Source organism: Camelus bactrianus, chromosome 23 (genome assembly GCF_048773025.1).
Source record: "Camelus bactrianus isolate YW-2024 breed Bactrian camel chromosome 23, ASM4877302v1, whole genome shotgun sequence".
Classification (NCBI taxonomy): domain Eukaryota; kingdom Metazoa; phylum Chordata; class Mammalia; order Artiodactyla; family Camelidae; genus Camelus; species Camelus bactrianus.
This window is the reverse complement of record NC_133561.1, coordinates 519,808-534,493: the sequence shown is the minus strand read 5'-3', so window position 1 is coordinate 534,493 and position 14,686 is coordinate 519,808. Positions and strand designations below refer to the sequence as shown.

General features: G+C 63.5%; 1 protein-coding gene across 1 annotated transcript; it reads right to left on the bottom strand.

Moving 5' to 3' along the window:
- Nucleotides 1-1,128: 1,128 nt before the first annotated feature.
- On the bottom strand, nt 1,129-11,579 carry PTPN7 (protein tyrosine phosphatase non-receptor type 7). Its single transcript, XM_045517609.2, is given in 12 exon segments — nt 1,129-2,755; nt 3,024-3,137; nt 4,450-4,607; nt 5,197-5,307; nt 5,603-5,740; nt 6,765-6,841; nt 8,061-8,145; nt 8,415-8,598; nt 8,959-9,041; nt 9,044-9,284; nt 9,669-10,772; nt 10,882-11,579. Coding segments are annotated over 10 exon segments (1,086 nt in total). The 5' UTR covers nt 9,086-9,284; nt 9,669-10,772; nt 10,882-11,579; the 3' UTR covers nt 1,129-2,661.
- Nucleotides 11,580-14,686: the final 3,107 nt, after the last annotated feature.

The window sequence follows — 14,686 nt, the reverse complement described above, 5'->3', positions numbered from 1 at the left end:
CCCGGCCCTGCTCGCCCCCAAGCGCGCTCCTCCTCGCCCCGGGGCCGGGCGGCGGGCCGCTGGGCGGGGCCCCCGCAGGCAACGGGGCTGGCCGGGCGGGCGGCGCGGCGAGGGCCACTTGGGGGATGAGCTCCAATTTTATTTTTCCCCTTCGCGGGCTGCCGCGCCCTGATTGGCGGCCCCTTCCTTTATCCGGGGCGGGGGTGGGGGTGGGGGAGCGCGGGGAGTGAGGGCCCATTGAGCAGGAACACTTCCAGGGTGGAGGAGGCTGGAGGAGGGTAGTTCCTGGGCTTCCAGGACCCGCGGAGAAGTTCTATGAGGAGCCTGAGAAGGGGCGAACAGGGCTTTTGTTCCCTGAGTTCTTGCCTCCGAGCATCTCCAGGTACTGAGCCCGCCCTCTCACACGGTACCCAGCGGGGAAGAGCAGCCCAGGTGAGGGTTTGTTGACCACAAGGTACTCAAGCCACTTGTTTAGGAAGCCTCTGGCCCACAGGGAGCTTCACGGGGGTCACCATGATACTTAAACAAATAAAATCTCGCTGGACGTCTCCTGTGAGGAGGTTTTGCCACAAACGAAAAAAAAAAAACCTTTGGTAAAAGCCGGTTTTCTTTGGGAGAGCTGATGGTGCGAGGTGAGGAGCCTGCCAAGATGCCCGTCCCTGGAGGATGTAACCTGGGGACCTGCTGACCCCCGAAGTCCCCAGCCCACTCTGGGTGCCCCTCAGCATTTGGCATTCATCTGCACCCACATGTCTATTGTTTTAGTCAAAGGTGCAGAAACCTTCAATGTCAACCTACAAAACCCACCCGAGATGACCTCGAATTGCCACGGTGGAGGAATCCCAGAGTCCTGGCCCAGCATAATATTCTGGGGTGTTACATTGTTAAGTTCCGTGGTCCTTCTCATCCCTGCCGTTTGTTAAGTCCCTCTGGAGCGCCCAAGGAATGCTTTGCCCTGTTTCCCAAAGCGACCCCAGTCTCATCTGTTTCATGTGTCCCTGGAAGCGCTGTAGAGGCACGAGCCGGGATGAAGACCCGCAGCCTGCTCCTGCTCTGTGGATTCCTACGCTCTCTATTGCTGCAAAGAGGCTCCGGAGGCCCGAGAAGACGATGGAAAGAAGGACTGACTCAGCCGTCTGACAAGCCTTTATTTTCCCACCTGGGGTCTTTCCGGGTCTGCTCCCTGAGCTCTGGAGTGGAACGGGGCAGCAGGACCCAGGGTGGGGGTGCTGTGGGCCCGTGTGGTGCTTTTCGTCCCGCAGGGTCTGAGCTCAGGACAGGCTTGGGCACCTGAGGGCTCTGCGCCCAGCTCCACAGGCCCCAGGGTGCCTCTCACAGGGCTGGGGAGGTTCCTGTGTGGGTTAGCCCACTCCCTGGTGGGGGGTGAGGAGGCCAAGCAGAAGCGCCAAGAACGTCAGCCTCAGCTCCAACGCTGCACGGTCTTCGGGAGAGACATCCGCGCGAGAGGCCCAGCTGCTGTCCGGGATCCAGCTCCCGGGGGTTCCATGGAGGACCGGCATCGCGAAGGCAGTGCCAGGGCCCAGCGCCTGGAGAGCCGGAGGCTGCTTTCCTCCCCCCGTAGCAGCCTGTTTTGGGTTCGAGGACCAAGGATTTGGAGGCCTCCCTGGGGAGCAGAGTTCAGCCCTGAGATGGGTCTAACCCTGGACGTTGTGTTGATGTGAGACTCGGAAGAGAGTTTGCCCGGTTGGGTAGACGTGAGGGGTCCTGGTTCAGCCCAAGCCCCTGGGTCTGCATAGGGTGCTTTAAGCCAGGTTGCTCCTGAAATAGCCACGCTGTCCCTTGCGTGCTCTGCAGGGCGGAGGGTGTGGCAGGCTGGTTGTCTGTAATCAGGCCGAGCTCCCAGCTCCCTCATCCCGTTTCCTGTGTGCTTCCTGGGTACTTGCAGCCCCCACTGAGGTCAGAAGGCAGGCAGAGGGTCTCCCTAGGGAGGAGCTGGCGGCTGGTGGCTGGCAGTTACGGAGGTGCAGGCCGCCATCTAGGCCTCCAAGGGGTCCCCACACTTTCCATCTTCCAGAGATTTCAACTGTCTGGCTGGTTCACCTCTGTAGCCTGCTCCCTGGACACATGTGTGGACCTGGGGGAGTCTGGGTCCTTGTTCTCTTTGTGGGGTGTTCAGCCTCACAGATGTGGGCTGAGGAAGCAGAGAGTCACTGAGAGGAGGCTGAGGACTTGACCAAGGAGGACCAGACTTTCCCCAGCTTGGGCGCTTGGCCTGTTGCTGGGCAGGGCATGGGTGGAGGATGATCTTGGGGTCCCTTTCTTGCTGGCCCTGGGGAGGGAGTGGAGCTGGAACGGCTTCTGGGGGCCCCTCGGACTGCTTTCTCCTGATGGCAGCAAAGCATTTAACATCCATTTCGGAGGGAGAGGCTGGCGCTTATGTGGCATTTCAGAGACCAGGGCACCTGGGCCTCTTTCCAGCTCTGGTGTAAGTGTCAGCCCCTGGCTTTAGGCTCAGAGAGACATGGGGGTCCCCCGAGGGTCCACTTGGGGCCCTTGGAGGAAGCGGCACCCATCTAAGGAGCACCCATTCCCATGCCCACCCCAGGGGTCCCCCAGGTCACGAGGCCTGCTTTCCTCAGACCCATCTTTCCAGGCCTGGCGGGAGGGGGCAGCCCCCTGGGCCGGGGAGGGCACCAGGGGTCAGGGGCTGGGCTCCTCCGGCAGCTGGGCAGCGTACAAGGCCAAGGTGTGGTGCAGGAACTGGTACTGCTCCGCCGTCTGGATCATGCCCCCCCTGTGGGGAGAGGCACCCAGACTGTGAGCAAGGGGTCCGTTCAGGCGGCAGCATCCTATGGGGAGGGGCCTAACTCTAGGCACCCCCGAGAGCTAAAGTTCTAGGTAGAGACGCCTTTCTGGGCGTGAGCTGCAGAAGAAGCATCTCTTTAAGCAAAAGGGCCCTTCCTGTCTCACGGGAGGTGCCGCCGCACCTGTGGGTACTCGGCCCCCGAGAGGCATCGGTGACCCTGTTCGTGTCTCAGTCCCGGTGACGTGCACGGACCCACCTGTCCAGCCGCAGTTGGCACACGATGCCCAGAATGTCCACCTCCCCTCGGGCCTTCAGCTGCTGGCAGCCAATTCGGGTGGCGATGAAGCAGCCGGTGCGGCCGATCCCTGCACTGGGTGTAGCCAGGGGAGGGTGGGGAGGTCACAGGGGGCCGGGTGGGCCGGGAGCAGGCCCCACACTATAGAGAAGGTGGTGGGGACCAAGGGCACTCTATCCGGGCGTGGCGTTGGGGGAAGTAGTGCTACCTGCACAGGCTGAGCCTGGCGTTGGAGGAGGTCACGCTCCTCACAGCCCCACTCTAGACCTACCCCAGGTCACCCTCCGGTCCCTGGGGACATTTTGACGGGTGGTAGACAGCGGCTTCCAGCCGGCAGCGCCCACATGGGGCCCCTTCCCTAATGGTCACTCGTCTTCACAGCTGCTCTTGCTCCCGTGGCCCCCTCAGTCCTGCCCAGTCTCTCTCCTCCAGTCTGTCTTGCCCTTGATTCCAAAGTCTTCTCAGGCCCCCCTCCCGTGGGAAGTCTTCCCACGTGGACGGCTGATGGGAGCCACTCCTGACCCCCTCACTGTGTCCAGGTGTCCCCTGTGGGGCGGAGGTTCCAGATGCTCTGTCTGTGCCCTGGGCTCTGCCTTCTGTTTAGGGTATGCACTCCCAAATGTTTTCCTTATTTTAAATCTGCCCCCTGCATCTCCCCCTACTCCACCCCAATCCACTTTTTTTGCTTGTGGCCTAAGTATTCTTTTAAATGGCAAATTCAGGCTTCTTGGCCAGTCCTGCAAGCCCCCTCATCAGTGGGCCTGCACTTGCCTTCCAGCCTCGTCTCTCATCCCTGTCCCCCCATGGCCCCCAGGCCTGCACTCTCTAACTCCACTCTCAGCAACCCATCAGTTTCTGAATTGCACCTCTGGACCTTTGCACGTGCTGCTTTGCCTGCCTGGGAGGCTCCCCTCCACTACCCTTGGCTAATTCACCTTCCAGGTCTTAGCTTGGCTTGGAGGTCCCTTTTCCTGGAAGACCTTCTCTCGTCAAAGTCTGAGTTAGGTGACTTTGTCCTGTGCCCCTCACCCACATCATTCTCTCATCACCTGTTTGTTTATCTGCCATCTTCCCCACCAGACTGCCTTGTTTACAGCTGTCTCCTTAGCACCTAACACTACACCTGACAATGAGGTTTTCAGTAGACGTGTGGGAGATGAATAGATGAGGTCCCGACACCATGTCCCTCTCCTCCCCCAGCTTAATGGGAGCTGCCTCTCTGGACTGTGCCCGGGTTCTGCAGCAGGAAGGAAGAGAGAAGTGCCTGCTTAATGACCTAGAGGTTCCTGTCCAGGTGAGAACTAGGCCTGCCCAGCCCCGCTCTGCCTAGACCCTTCCTAGGAGAGGCCCAGTGGGAGGGAAGGGCTGCTGCAGAGGGGAGACGTACCTGCAGTGGACCACGATGGGCCCAGTGCTGGCCGCTGTCTCTGGGCTGTCCTCCACCTCAGCCACCAGTCGCAGCAGGGGCCCAGCTGATTCTGGGGTCTGGTGGTCAGGCCAGGCCGAGAAGAGGATGTGTTTCACAGACCGGCACTCCTCCTGGTACTGGGAGGGGACAAGGCATGAGAACTGGGAACAGGACGAAGGCACTGTCCACCTTCTCTGGTGCCAGGGCTGAGTGACCCGGCGCAGCCATGGACCCCGAGCAGAGAACCAGCCTTGTCCTGCCCAAGGTGCTCGACCACTCCCTCCTCTGAAATGTGGGGAGAGAACAGTATGAGGGGAGGGTGAGACCCAAGTTCGAGTTCTTAACCTTGAAAATGGGGACAGTGATGCTCCGAGGACAGTGAATCCATGCAGAAGTGCTTTGAGGAGTAGGAGACACTCCACAGTAATAGGCGAGCTTCTAGGCACTTCTGCACGTTGTTGTGCAAACCACTGACCCCTGGAGCACCCCCGCCCTCCTCCTGGCTCTTTGGCACAGGCGCCCATGTGGCTTGTTGGCACTGTCCTGCGGGACCGGAGGCTCCCTGAGGACAGCATCCCTGTCCCTCTTTCTCTGGGCCTCAGGGGCATCTTTCAGGTGTGAATTCCGGCAGGTTTGGGTGAGCAAACCCCTGACTCTCAGTGGAGGTCGGCCCCAGTCCCCAGAGGCTAAGGGGTGTCCCGACGTCCCCGCGAACCAGAGAGGTACCTGGACAGTGAGCTGCCGCACCGTGTATTCTGAGCACTCTCTCATGTCTTGGGTGCAAATGTGGAAGGGCCCGTAGGTTTCCTCTTCTGTGGGCCAGTAGTGGACACATTTCTGGGAGGGAGGGAGCTGGGAGTCAGAAGGGGAGGGTCTGTGGGCTGGAGTGGGGACCAGGGCAGCAGAGAGGGGAATGGGGTCCCCCACCATGTCCACCCCAGCTAGAGGGCTGGGCTGTCTTGAGCTTGACGCCTGCAGATAAAGTGTCCCCGCCTCTGCAGCTGTGGCTGGCCTCCAGGTGGTGTATTTTGGGGTGTACAGGTGTCCTGAGCTGCCCCGAGCAAGGCTGGCTGCGTTGGGGCGGGGTGCAGCCATTTCTGGGCTCACTGGGGGCAGCGTCCTGGCTGCCTACCTCCTTGCCCTCTCGGAGCCGAGTGAGCATGATGACGAGCTCCACCTCCTCCTGCCACACCATCTCCCAGAAGTCCGACACGGTGTTGGGCATGGGGCCCTGGGTCGCAATGTAGGCCCTGTCCTTCCCACCGTAGCCCTGCGGCAGAGGCACGGAGAAGGGTGGGCGGTGAGGCCAGAGCCCAGGGGCTGCAGGTTGGGGTCAGGCTGAGGGCGGGGAGCATGCGCCCCTGGACACACAGGAGCACAGACACGCACACCGGCAGCCGTGTGTCTGAATGAGGGGCACCTGACTTCCAAGCCTGGTTCTGCTGCCGACAGCCCCCTGTGTCTTGCCTGCAAATCAGGGGTAGTTTCTAGCAGGTGTGAGGTGCGGGCGACACTCAGCAGAGTGTGTTGAGGGCCAGGGCCTCTGTGACGTTCGTCCCCTCCCCCACTTGCTGCCATCTACAAAGTGCGGAGAAGGCAGGGCAACGCTTGTTGAGTGGATGTTTCACACTTACGTGTTACTTTGTGTGTTTAGTAGCAAGATGTAGCCTTTTCTTCTCCCCTTCAGAATCCTCAGCTCCCCACCCTCCAGAGCCAGTGAAATCCAGACCCCCTGTTCACCTGGTTTCCACGGGCAGATGGGCGACCATGTGTCCCCAGGCACGAGGGCTGGTCACGTCCCTGCACCCGGCCGTTGTGCTATCCACTCTGAGCCGCCAGAGGGCACTGCCCTCACACCCACTGCCTCCCACCTCTGCTGGCCACCGGCTCCCTGTGACTGAGTAAGTCGACCTTGGTGGCCCTCTGCCTCCACAAATGAGGGGACGCGTGAGGAGCAGCGAGGGAGAGAGAGAGGGAGAAGGGGCCGGCCCGCACGCTCCCGCGCAGACCTGGCAGTCAAGGGGGCTGGACCGTGCTGCCCTCCATGCTGAGAGGCTGGCAGGGCCAGGCTGACAGGGGGGACATAGGGCACCAGAGGTCTTATTCCAGCATCATTTGATGTCTGCTCTGTGCTCCCAGGGGGCATCCTGGAGGCCTGGAGGCTTGGCCCCGGGCCACGGCAGCGGGGGTGTTGAAGCCCAGACACGGGGAGCCCAAACCTCCAGCTACGCTGGGAAGCGTCCTGGGGGGGTCTCGGGACACGCCCCCCCATCCCATCCCTGCCGGCGACTCACCCGGATGTAGTTGGCGTTGATGTAGTCCCCGTCCTCCTGGCTCTGTGCCCGGCCCAGACAGACGCGGCTCTGGGGGTCTAGGAAATGAAAAGCAGCAGGGCCACAGGTCAAAGGTGGGAAGAGGAGCGTGCTGGGCTTGCGTGGTCCCTGTGTACAGCAGCTGGCCCGATGCCTGTGGGATTATTTCATGTGCAGACAGTAGGGAGCCACAGAATGATCCTGAGCAGTGGAATGCCGTGACCCAAGCAGTAGCTGGGAAGGTTAACGAGGTGGTGCTGGGCGGAGCGGCCTAGAGAGGAGAGGGCAGCCCTGAATGCTAGTCTGGAGATAGCGAGGTGCAGAAGAGGGCTGGACCACGAGGAACGGGGAGAGAGGTGCTGTGCAGGGAGAATTTGTCCTGATGGTGACCACGGGATTCAGATGAGCGACTTGACCGAAGTCACGCCTGGGCCCAGACTCAGGCTTCATTCCGCCACAGGGCATGTTAGCCTCTCCTTCCAAGGGGAGGCCTTTCTCCAAGTCTAAGTCGGATGAAGCTGGTTTGTGGGGGAAAGGAGAGGGGACCGGCTCCCCAGGGCCAGCTGGTCTGGACAGAGTGTACCTGGGGTCCAGCCCCTTGATCAGCCCAGGCAGCAGAGGGCGAGGACACTGGGAAGATCAGAACAGGCAAGTCAGGGGGCTGCAGCCTCCAGACGAGGTTGCTGGAGGCGGGTTAGCCAGATAAGGCTGCTTGGATGGGAGAGAGTCTCCCTGGGTCTCATGGCCAGAGGATCCCACACCTGCCTCTGAAATAAAAGAGGGTCTGACCCTGGGTGTGTCAAGCCTGCAGGGTCGACCCCTCACAGCTCCAGTCTTGCCACTGTCCTCTCGCCAGCGCTGCCCTGCCTCCGCCCGGGATTCTCAGAGCCCTCTCCTGTGGGCCCATCCTGATGGGGCCTCTTCCCCTGCAAACCTGAGCTGGGAAGAAGGTTTGGTTCAACTGGCTGTGTGACCTTGGGCAAGTTACTCAACTTCTCTGTGACTCAGTTTCCTCATGTGTAAAATGTGGATCATAGCACCATAGATCAACTTCCTGGGGTCCTCCTGGGCAGTGCTGGCCACAGTGCTGCCCTGTTCTTATCCTGGTGTGGTGGCTGCTCCTTTGTCCCCGGCCAGGTCCAGCTGTGTGTATTTCTCGGCCGAAAGAGGAGGCCCCACGAAGGCAGCTCTCCCTGGCTGAGGCTTTGTGTCTTGCCTTTGGAACTTCTCTGGCCCCAGGGACTGCGCCCTGCCCCCAGGCCCTACCGGAGTTCTTACTTGGCAAGATGGTCTTGTATCGGTCCTTGGAGGCGTGGCCAGGAACATTCAGCTCTTCAGGGCTGACGAAGTTTGAGGGGATCTTCTGGCAGGGGAGGGAGGAGTGAACAGCCAGCCCCTTCCAAGCCTCCTCTCCCTCCACCTGGCCTAGCAGAGCTGGGCCCTGGCCACTCCCTCCTGGCCTCAAGACATGGGTCTGGATGGGGTGGAGGGCAGAAGAGGGAGCCTGGGCGAGCTCCTTCCTGGAGCCCCAGAGCTCTCTTCCCTAAGGGCTCCCAGATGGCATAGGCCCGCAGGCCATAATGGGGCGAGGCCAGGGGCTGCAGTGGCTTCCAGGGGACCCCACGTTCTTACCAGGAACTCCTCTTCCAGCTGCTTGGGGCTGGGCGGCTGGTGCTGCAGGGTCCAGCGGGTGAGGGGGTGCCCGGCTGTGCGCAGGAAGTGCAGGGTGACCTCGCGGGGCGTGCTCACGCAGCAGACTGGCTCCACGGCCCCCAGGGACCGCACGTCCAGTGTCAGAGAGACGTTGGAGCCCCGCCTGCAGCACGGATGGCGGTGAGCCCCTCACGCCCGCCTTCTGGCTGTTCTGGGCCTGGGAGGCCACTCCTCGTCCTCCCCTTGGCCCAGGGCCCCGCCAGGCCCCATCCCATGTGCGCCAGAGCAGGCAGCCCTGAGCCCGGCTGCCCCCACCTCCCGTTCCTGGCCCTCCTTCCAGGCCCCCACGCCAGGGCTGCTCAAGCCGACCTGGGGTTTGGGGCCCAGGCACACGCTTGGTGCCCCAGACGTGTAAAGGGCATGCAAATGAGCACATCTGGCTTCCTTTCCAGGCTGGAGAGGCAGTGGGGGGGGGGAGCAGGCAGGGCGGGGGGCTGGGAAGGCCCCCCACAGAAGGTCTCACCTCTCCTGCAGCCGCACGTGCTTCTTGGGTGGTGCCTGGTCGGGCGGAGGCTGGGTCATGGCTGCCCCCAAGGCGAAGGTGAGACTGGCAGCTGTGCTCTGGGACGTCCCCCGCGGGCCTGGACCATGCTGGGGAAGCTCACTCAGCCATGAGCTTGGACCTCCGGGCTGCCTGACAGGCCAGAGGGAGGCTGCCAGGCCCAGGCCAGCCTCCTGCCCTGCGGCGCCTCTGTTTGCACTGGGGTGTCTTCTGTTCCCCAGCAAGTGGTGGCTTTCTCACTGTGGGGAGGCCAGGATCTCTGCAAGGGGACCCCGGGCCGTGGCAGTCTGGACAAGATAAAGGGTGGAGGTTGTGGGTGAGGATGGGGAAGCATCCAGAAGGAGGGGGAGGGGGAGGGGCCGCTCGGGCCCTAAGCTGGGGCGACAGTGAGGGAGGAGCAGACAAGGTCTGTATGAGGGAAGGGCCACGGCTGAGACGGCACCTCTGGGTCTACGTGGGCCTCCTCTGGACAAGAAGGTGGAGGCCTCGTGAGCCTTGGAGCCACAGGGGGCCCGGCATGCAGGCTGCTGGCCTGACTGCTGGCGATCCCACTCCCGGGGCCATGCTGGCTTTGGGGGTCTCTGTCCAGGGAGGTAGGCTGGGGGTGTTTCCTTCCTCCTCTGCCCATCCCCCCATCCCGCCTCTGTAACCGTCACAGGAAATGGCCTCACCAAGCCCTTGAGCGACAGCGCGTGGGGAGGCAACAGCTGGGGGCACAACTTGGGGCGCGGACGTGGCGGGGCCCCTCCTCTGGGGACAGTCCCCATCTTCCAGAGCCAGGGTCCCAGCTTCCGAGGTGGGGTGGGGGTGTTGGAGTTGCTGAGCCCAGGGACTGAGGTGAGGGCAGGAGCGGGTGTGCAGGTGCGGGAGGCAGAAAGACTCTCCGCGGTGGGCGGCCGGCGGGGCTCCTCTGCCCCTGGTCTCCCTGCGGAACCCTGCCCGCCCCCTCCTGCACATCGGCTGCTCAGCACCCACTCCCCATCCAGGCACCGTGACCCCAGGCGCCCTCTTGCACATCCTCCTCGGAGGGGCCCTCCTGTCTCCCCAGGTCTGCACCACCCCAGGCCCGCAGGACCCCTCCACCCCCAGTTCAGGGACTTACTGAAGCAGCTGTGTCCCCCGTGTGCCTCTTTCCAGCTGTCTGTCTGTCTGTCGGTCTGTCTTTGAGGGCTGAGAAGACTTCAGGAAGCCAGCTTCCTCCCTCCGCCCCTCCTCACTGCCACCCACGCACACCCAGCTGCGTGCTGCCACCACCAGGGGTCGGTGCCTCCTGCCTCTGCCCTGCTGGGGGCCGGCAGGCAGTGTCCCAGCATCGCTGCCGTGGCCCGAGGCCCAGCTCCCTGGGAATGGACGAGGCGCCAGGCTGTCTCTGACCACCTCGACCCGATCCCTGAGTTCCTGAGCCCCTGAGCCCTGTTCCTCCTGCAGCCCTTCTCCCTGGGGTCCTCGCCACGTCCAGCCTGCTTGCTGGGCAGAGCTCAGCCGACCCAGCTCTGGGCTGGCCCGCGTAGAGGCCCAGGTGCTCCTGCTCCCGCTGACCTTGTCCAGAAACTGATTTCTGCTTCTCTGCCCCTCAGCCCCTCACCCTGGAGGCCTGAGCTCCTCCAAGCCTTGGGAATTCCCGGCCAGGCCCAGGCAGAAGTGGGCACAGACTTGGGATGGGGTGGGGGAAAGGGGAGGCAGGCATCCTTGCTCCATGATGGGGAATGTGAGGCCAGGCCGGAAGGTGGTCCCCAGGCCCCGAGCTGCCTCTAGTCTGCACTAGGCCAGCCACCCTGGAAGCACGTAGTGGAGACAGCTGGTCAGAGGCGCTGAGGGCCTTCCCCTGGCCCCAGCCCCTTCCAGGCCTCCTCCCAGAACCCTGCCATCTGCTCAGAGACTTACAGAGAGTAGATGGTCTCTGGCTCTCACATCAGGGAACTCCCGGGTCTCCTTCGCTGCTGGGGCATCTGGAGCCTGGGGTCTGGGGGCGGCCCCCAAATCCAAGACCTCTCTGCCTGGCCTCTGCCTCGCCCGCAGGCCTCCTGGTGGCCAGGGGCCTGGCGGGTGCGTGCTCCCGGCCGGCTCATCTCTTACCTGGTGACATTCCCCACACCCCTCTCACGCCCCCGTCTCTGATTCAGCTGTCAAATGATGACAGCAGGAAAGAAATGAGGTGCAATAGGCAGGGGGTGGGCCCGCAGAGGGGGCGATGGGGAGGGGCGGCCTTCTGCTGGCCCTGGGGTGGGCTGATGTGGAGAGCAGGATGGCGCTTTCGGGGTCTGCAGGCCCCTGGCCCGGCCCTTGCTCCTGGCTCCTTCCTGAGCCGCCCCTCAACCACGGCCCTCCTTCTCTCGCCTGTGCTCCTCTGGGGGATCCCATGAGAGGAGGCCTGGCACAGCTGGGGTAGCAGTCTGCTCTGGTGCTGAGATGGGGAGGAGGGGCAGGGGTCTGGGGATGCCTACTGACCCTGTGGGCAGTGACCTCCGCCTCCACAGGCCCCCAGCCCCTCCAGTGTTTCCATCAGGGGACAGCGGGGCCCTGGGGATCACATGGGGGGCGGGAGGGGATTGGAAAGAGGGCCGCCCGCTCTGAGCCACGCTGTGTCAAGAACAGGAAGCGAGGACACCGCAGGGTGGCGAGGAGGAAGCGGGCGCGGCCCTCCCCACACTGTTCTCCCAGGGCCCCCCATTCCTTGGCCCCTGCTGGCAGTGAGCACACTCCTTCCCCCCCCCACCCCAAGGCTGGGCCGTGGCAATGTGAGGTGCTGGAGCTGAGCTCCTGGGTGGGGAGCAGGACGCGGTGGGCCAGGGGGTGGGGATGGTGGGTGGGCGAGCGGGGGTCAGGCGAGACCTTGAGGGTCCCTCATTCCCTTTGGGTGTGTGTGGAGGGGGCATAGTCACCTTGCCTGCTGCCCGCCTCTCTCCCCTGGACACCCGTGGAGGTGTGTGACCAGAGCTCGGGGGCACCACCCCCGGAGCTCAGGGAGGGCAGGACTGGCTGGGGGGCCCAGGCCACCCGCTCTGCCCTCTCTGCAGTGGATTCTGCTCCATCCAGGCTGCCGGGGCAAGGCAGGGACTGGAGGCCCGAGGGTGCGTCCCCAGCCCCATGCCATCCTGGCTCCTGAGGCGGGCCAGCCCGGATGGCTCTCAGGCCTTCGTCACTCCAGCGGCTGACTTGCCAGCCAGGGTGGGTTCAGGACACAGCAATGGCTGAAAGCCAGGAGGACTGCACTGAGCCCTCACTGGGTCACCAGCTGTGACCTGGGCGACCTTCTGCCCCTGCCCGGGGCTCTGGCTCCTCCCCAGGTTCCTCCCTCTCCGGGTCTGCAATGACAGCCTCTCGCGCAGTGGTCAGAGGGCGGTAGCCTCAGCGGAGAAGCCCGCTGTGGGGGGAGGGGAGGGCCGGGTCGCAGGAACCATGGTCTCCACGTCCCATGTCTCAGATGGCCTTCGGGAGGAGGGCTGCCTGGGGCACACTGTCCCCTCCTGTCCCTCCGCAGTTCCAGGGCTGTGAGCCTCAGCTCCTTGTCCCCAGGGCCAGAAGCCCTTCGGAGGGGCAGGTGTGCCCGAAATTCCCAAGTCTTTTTCCCGCAGGCTGCTGCCGGCCCCAGAGCCAAAGGGGCTGCCCTACCCAGTTCCTGAGGCAGGAATCTCGGGGTCTGGGCCAGCTGTGGGGGTTCTGCACCCTGTGCACGTCCTGCTCCCCCACCCCAAACCGCTGTCCAGCCCTCTTCCTCTCTGGTTCCTCTCTGGAGAAGCCCTGGGACCCTGGGTCCTCCCACACACAACCCCCAAATCCTGGATCAGTCCAGGCCAGCTTCTGCCCAGTGTTGCGGGTCCAGCTTGTCCCTGGCTGTGTGGGGGAGGCAGGGACACAGAGCTGGGGTCTGGAAGGAGGACACATGCAGGGGACGGCTGAGAAGGGCTGGGGGAGGTGTGCAGTGGGTCTGGGCCAGCAGGAAGGCTAGGGCACCCTCTGGGCACACCCAGGAGCTTCCTCTGGGAGCGCCGGCCCAGATACCCAGCCCCCACCCAACCCAGTTTCCCTGACACCATTTGGGTGCCAGCTGGTGAAGGGGACTTTCCCATACCTCTCTCTCCGCTGGCTGAAGGACCGATGAGTAAGGCCAGCCTGGTACTGGGGGATCCAGTTTGCTGGAGCTCAGGTCCCTGGAGGGAGGTTTTATGACGGAAGAGTGTCCTTCCCTCTCTCCCAGGCCCAGGGCCAGCAACGCGGACATCTGTTCCCCAGTATGGCCTTTCTCCCCAGGGGCCCTCTTGTCTGCCCCCCGACAACGTCCCCGGATCCCCACGTGTGCACATCCACCTGAGATAGCTGTGTGCACCCTCACGCTCACGCATGCTTGTACACACTGTTGGTCCACACACATGCCACAGCTGCGGGCACACCCATCACCTGGCCAGTCCACTGCCCCCAGCCCCTTGCAGCCTTCCCACAGCCTGGCCAGAGGGGCCTGGGCCGACCCCTCCCTGGTGACCTTCCCCTGTGTGGGAGGGAGAGTGGCAGGCGGGGCTGCCTGGAGCTACTGGCCCTTCTCTGCTGGGAGCTTATCTTCCCCCAGTGTTGGGGGTGCCCAAGGCCTGGCTCCAGGCAGGGGGAGTGGAGAGGAGGGGCCGGAAGAGAGAGCTGGGCAGCACCTGGTTTGCATTTGGAGCCAGGACGCCTGGACCGGTCTCCTGCCCGGCTCTGCCTCCTGCCCGGCTCTCTCCAGAAGGAATCAGCAAGGTGCCGGGACCTTGGGAGGACCCAGGGTCTCTCTAGGCAGAGGATGTGGGTTTGTCTGTGGGCGGGCTGGCTGGGGAGGAGGCGCAGCCCTTGTGGTGCACTTGTTGCTGAATGGAGAGGCTGGGGCTGGGAGGCCGCCTCTTATCTGTCAGAATCTTCTTGCCGCCTCTCCAGAGGCCCAGCGCGAGGCTGCCCCAAGCTGGCTGGGGGCGGACAGGGCTGGCCCCTGTGGCCAGGTGCCCTCTGCGGGCCCGTCTATGGGGCTGGCTGTGGAGTCTGTGTGCCCCCAGCCGGCCTTCTTCGGCGGAGACTCTTGGGGCAGGTCTGAAGCCCCACCCCCTTACCTAGAACCCTGTTTTGCTGTGTCTCTTCTACTTGGATTCTGAATTAGGGTGTTTCCACCCCAGCTCTCCAGACGCTGCCGGAAAGAGCCACGCGAGGTGCCCCAGGTGAGGTGGGAAGGAGGAGGGGCCAGGGCAGAGTGTTTCCCCCTCCTCTTGGCCAGACCAAGGCCTCCCACCTTCCACATCAGTTTCCCTGGTTGCTGCCCCCACCCCCACCTCTTTTGAAAGAGCACACGTGTGCATGAACACACACGCACACATACACGCAGCCTGGAAGACTTGATGGGGCTGCAGGGTCGAGTTTCCTGGCCCCCGTCCAGAGGCCAGTGGGCACTCTGAGGTTCGGGGCCTGATGGAGCGGGAGGACCCCGGGTGGGATTGGGGCTAAGCAGGCTCCTTGCAGGCCTGTGCTCCCAGCCCCACTGGCCCCAGGGAGACCAGCTCCCACAGAAGCCGTCTCGCTGCTCGGTTTCTGTACCTGCCTGTTTGCTGCGTGTCCCCCTCCTCACTTCCTGAGTCCCCAGGGCCCAGAGCTCTTTCCTTTCCTCTGCTGTTCCCTCCTGTGACAGCTGGGGGCTTGGGGGGGGGACATTTCCAGGAGGTAATTGGCTCCAGGC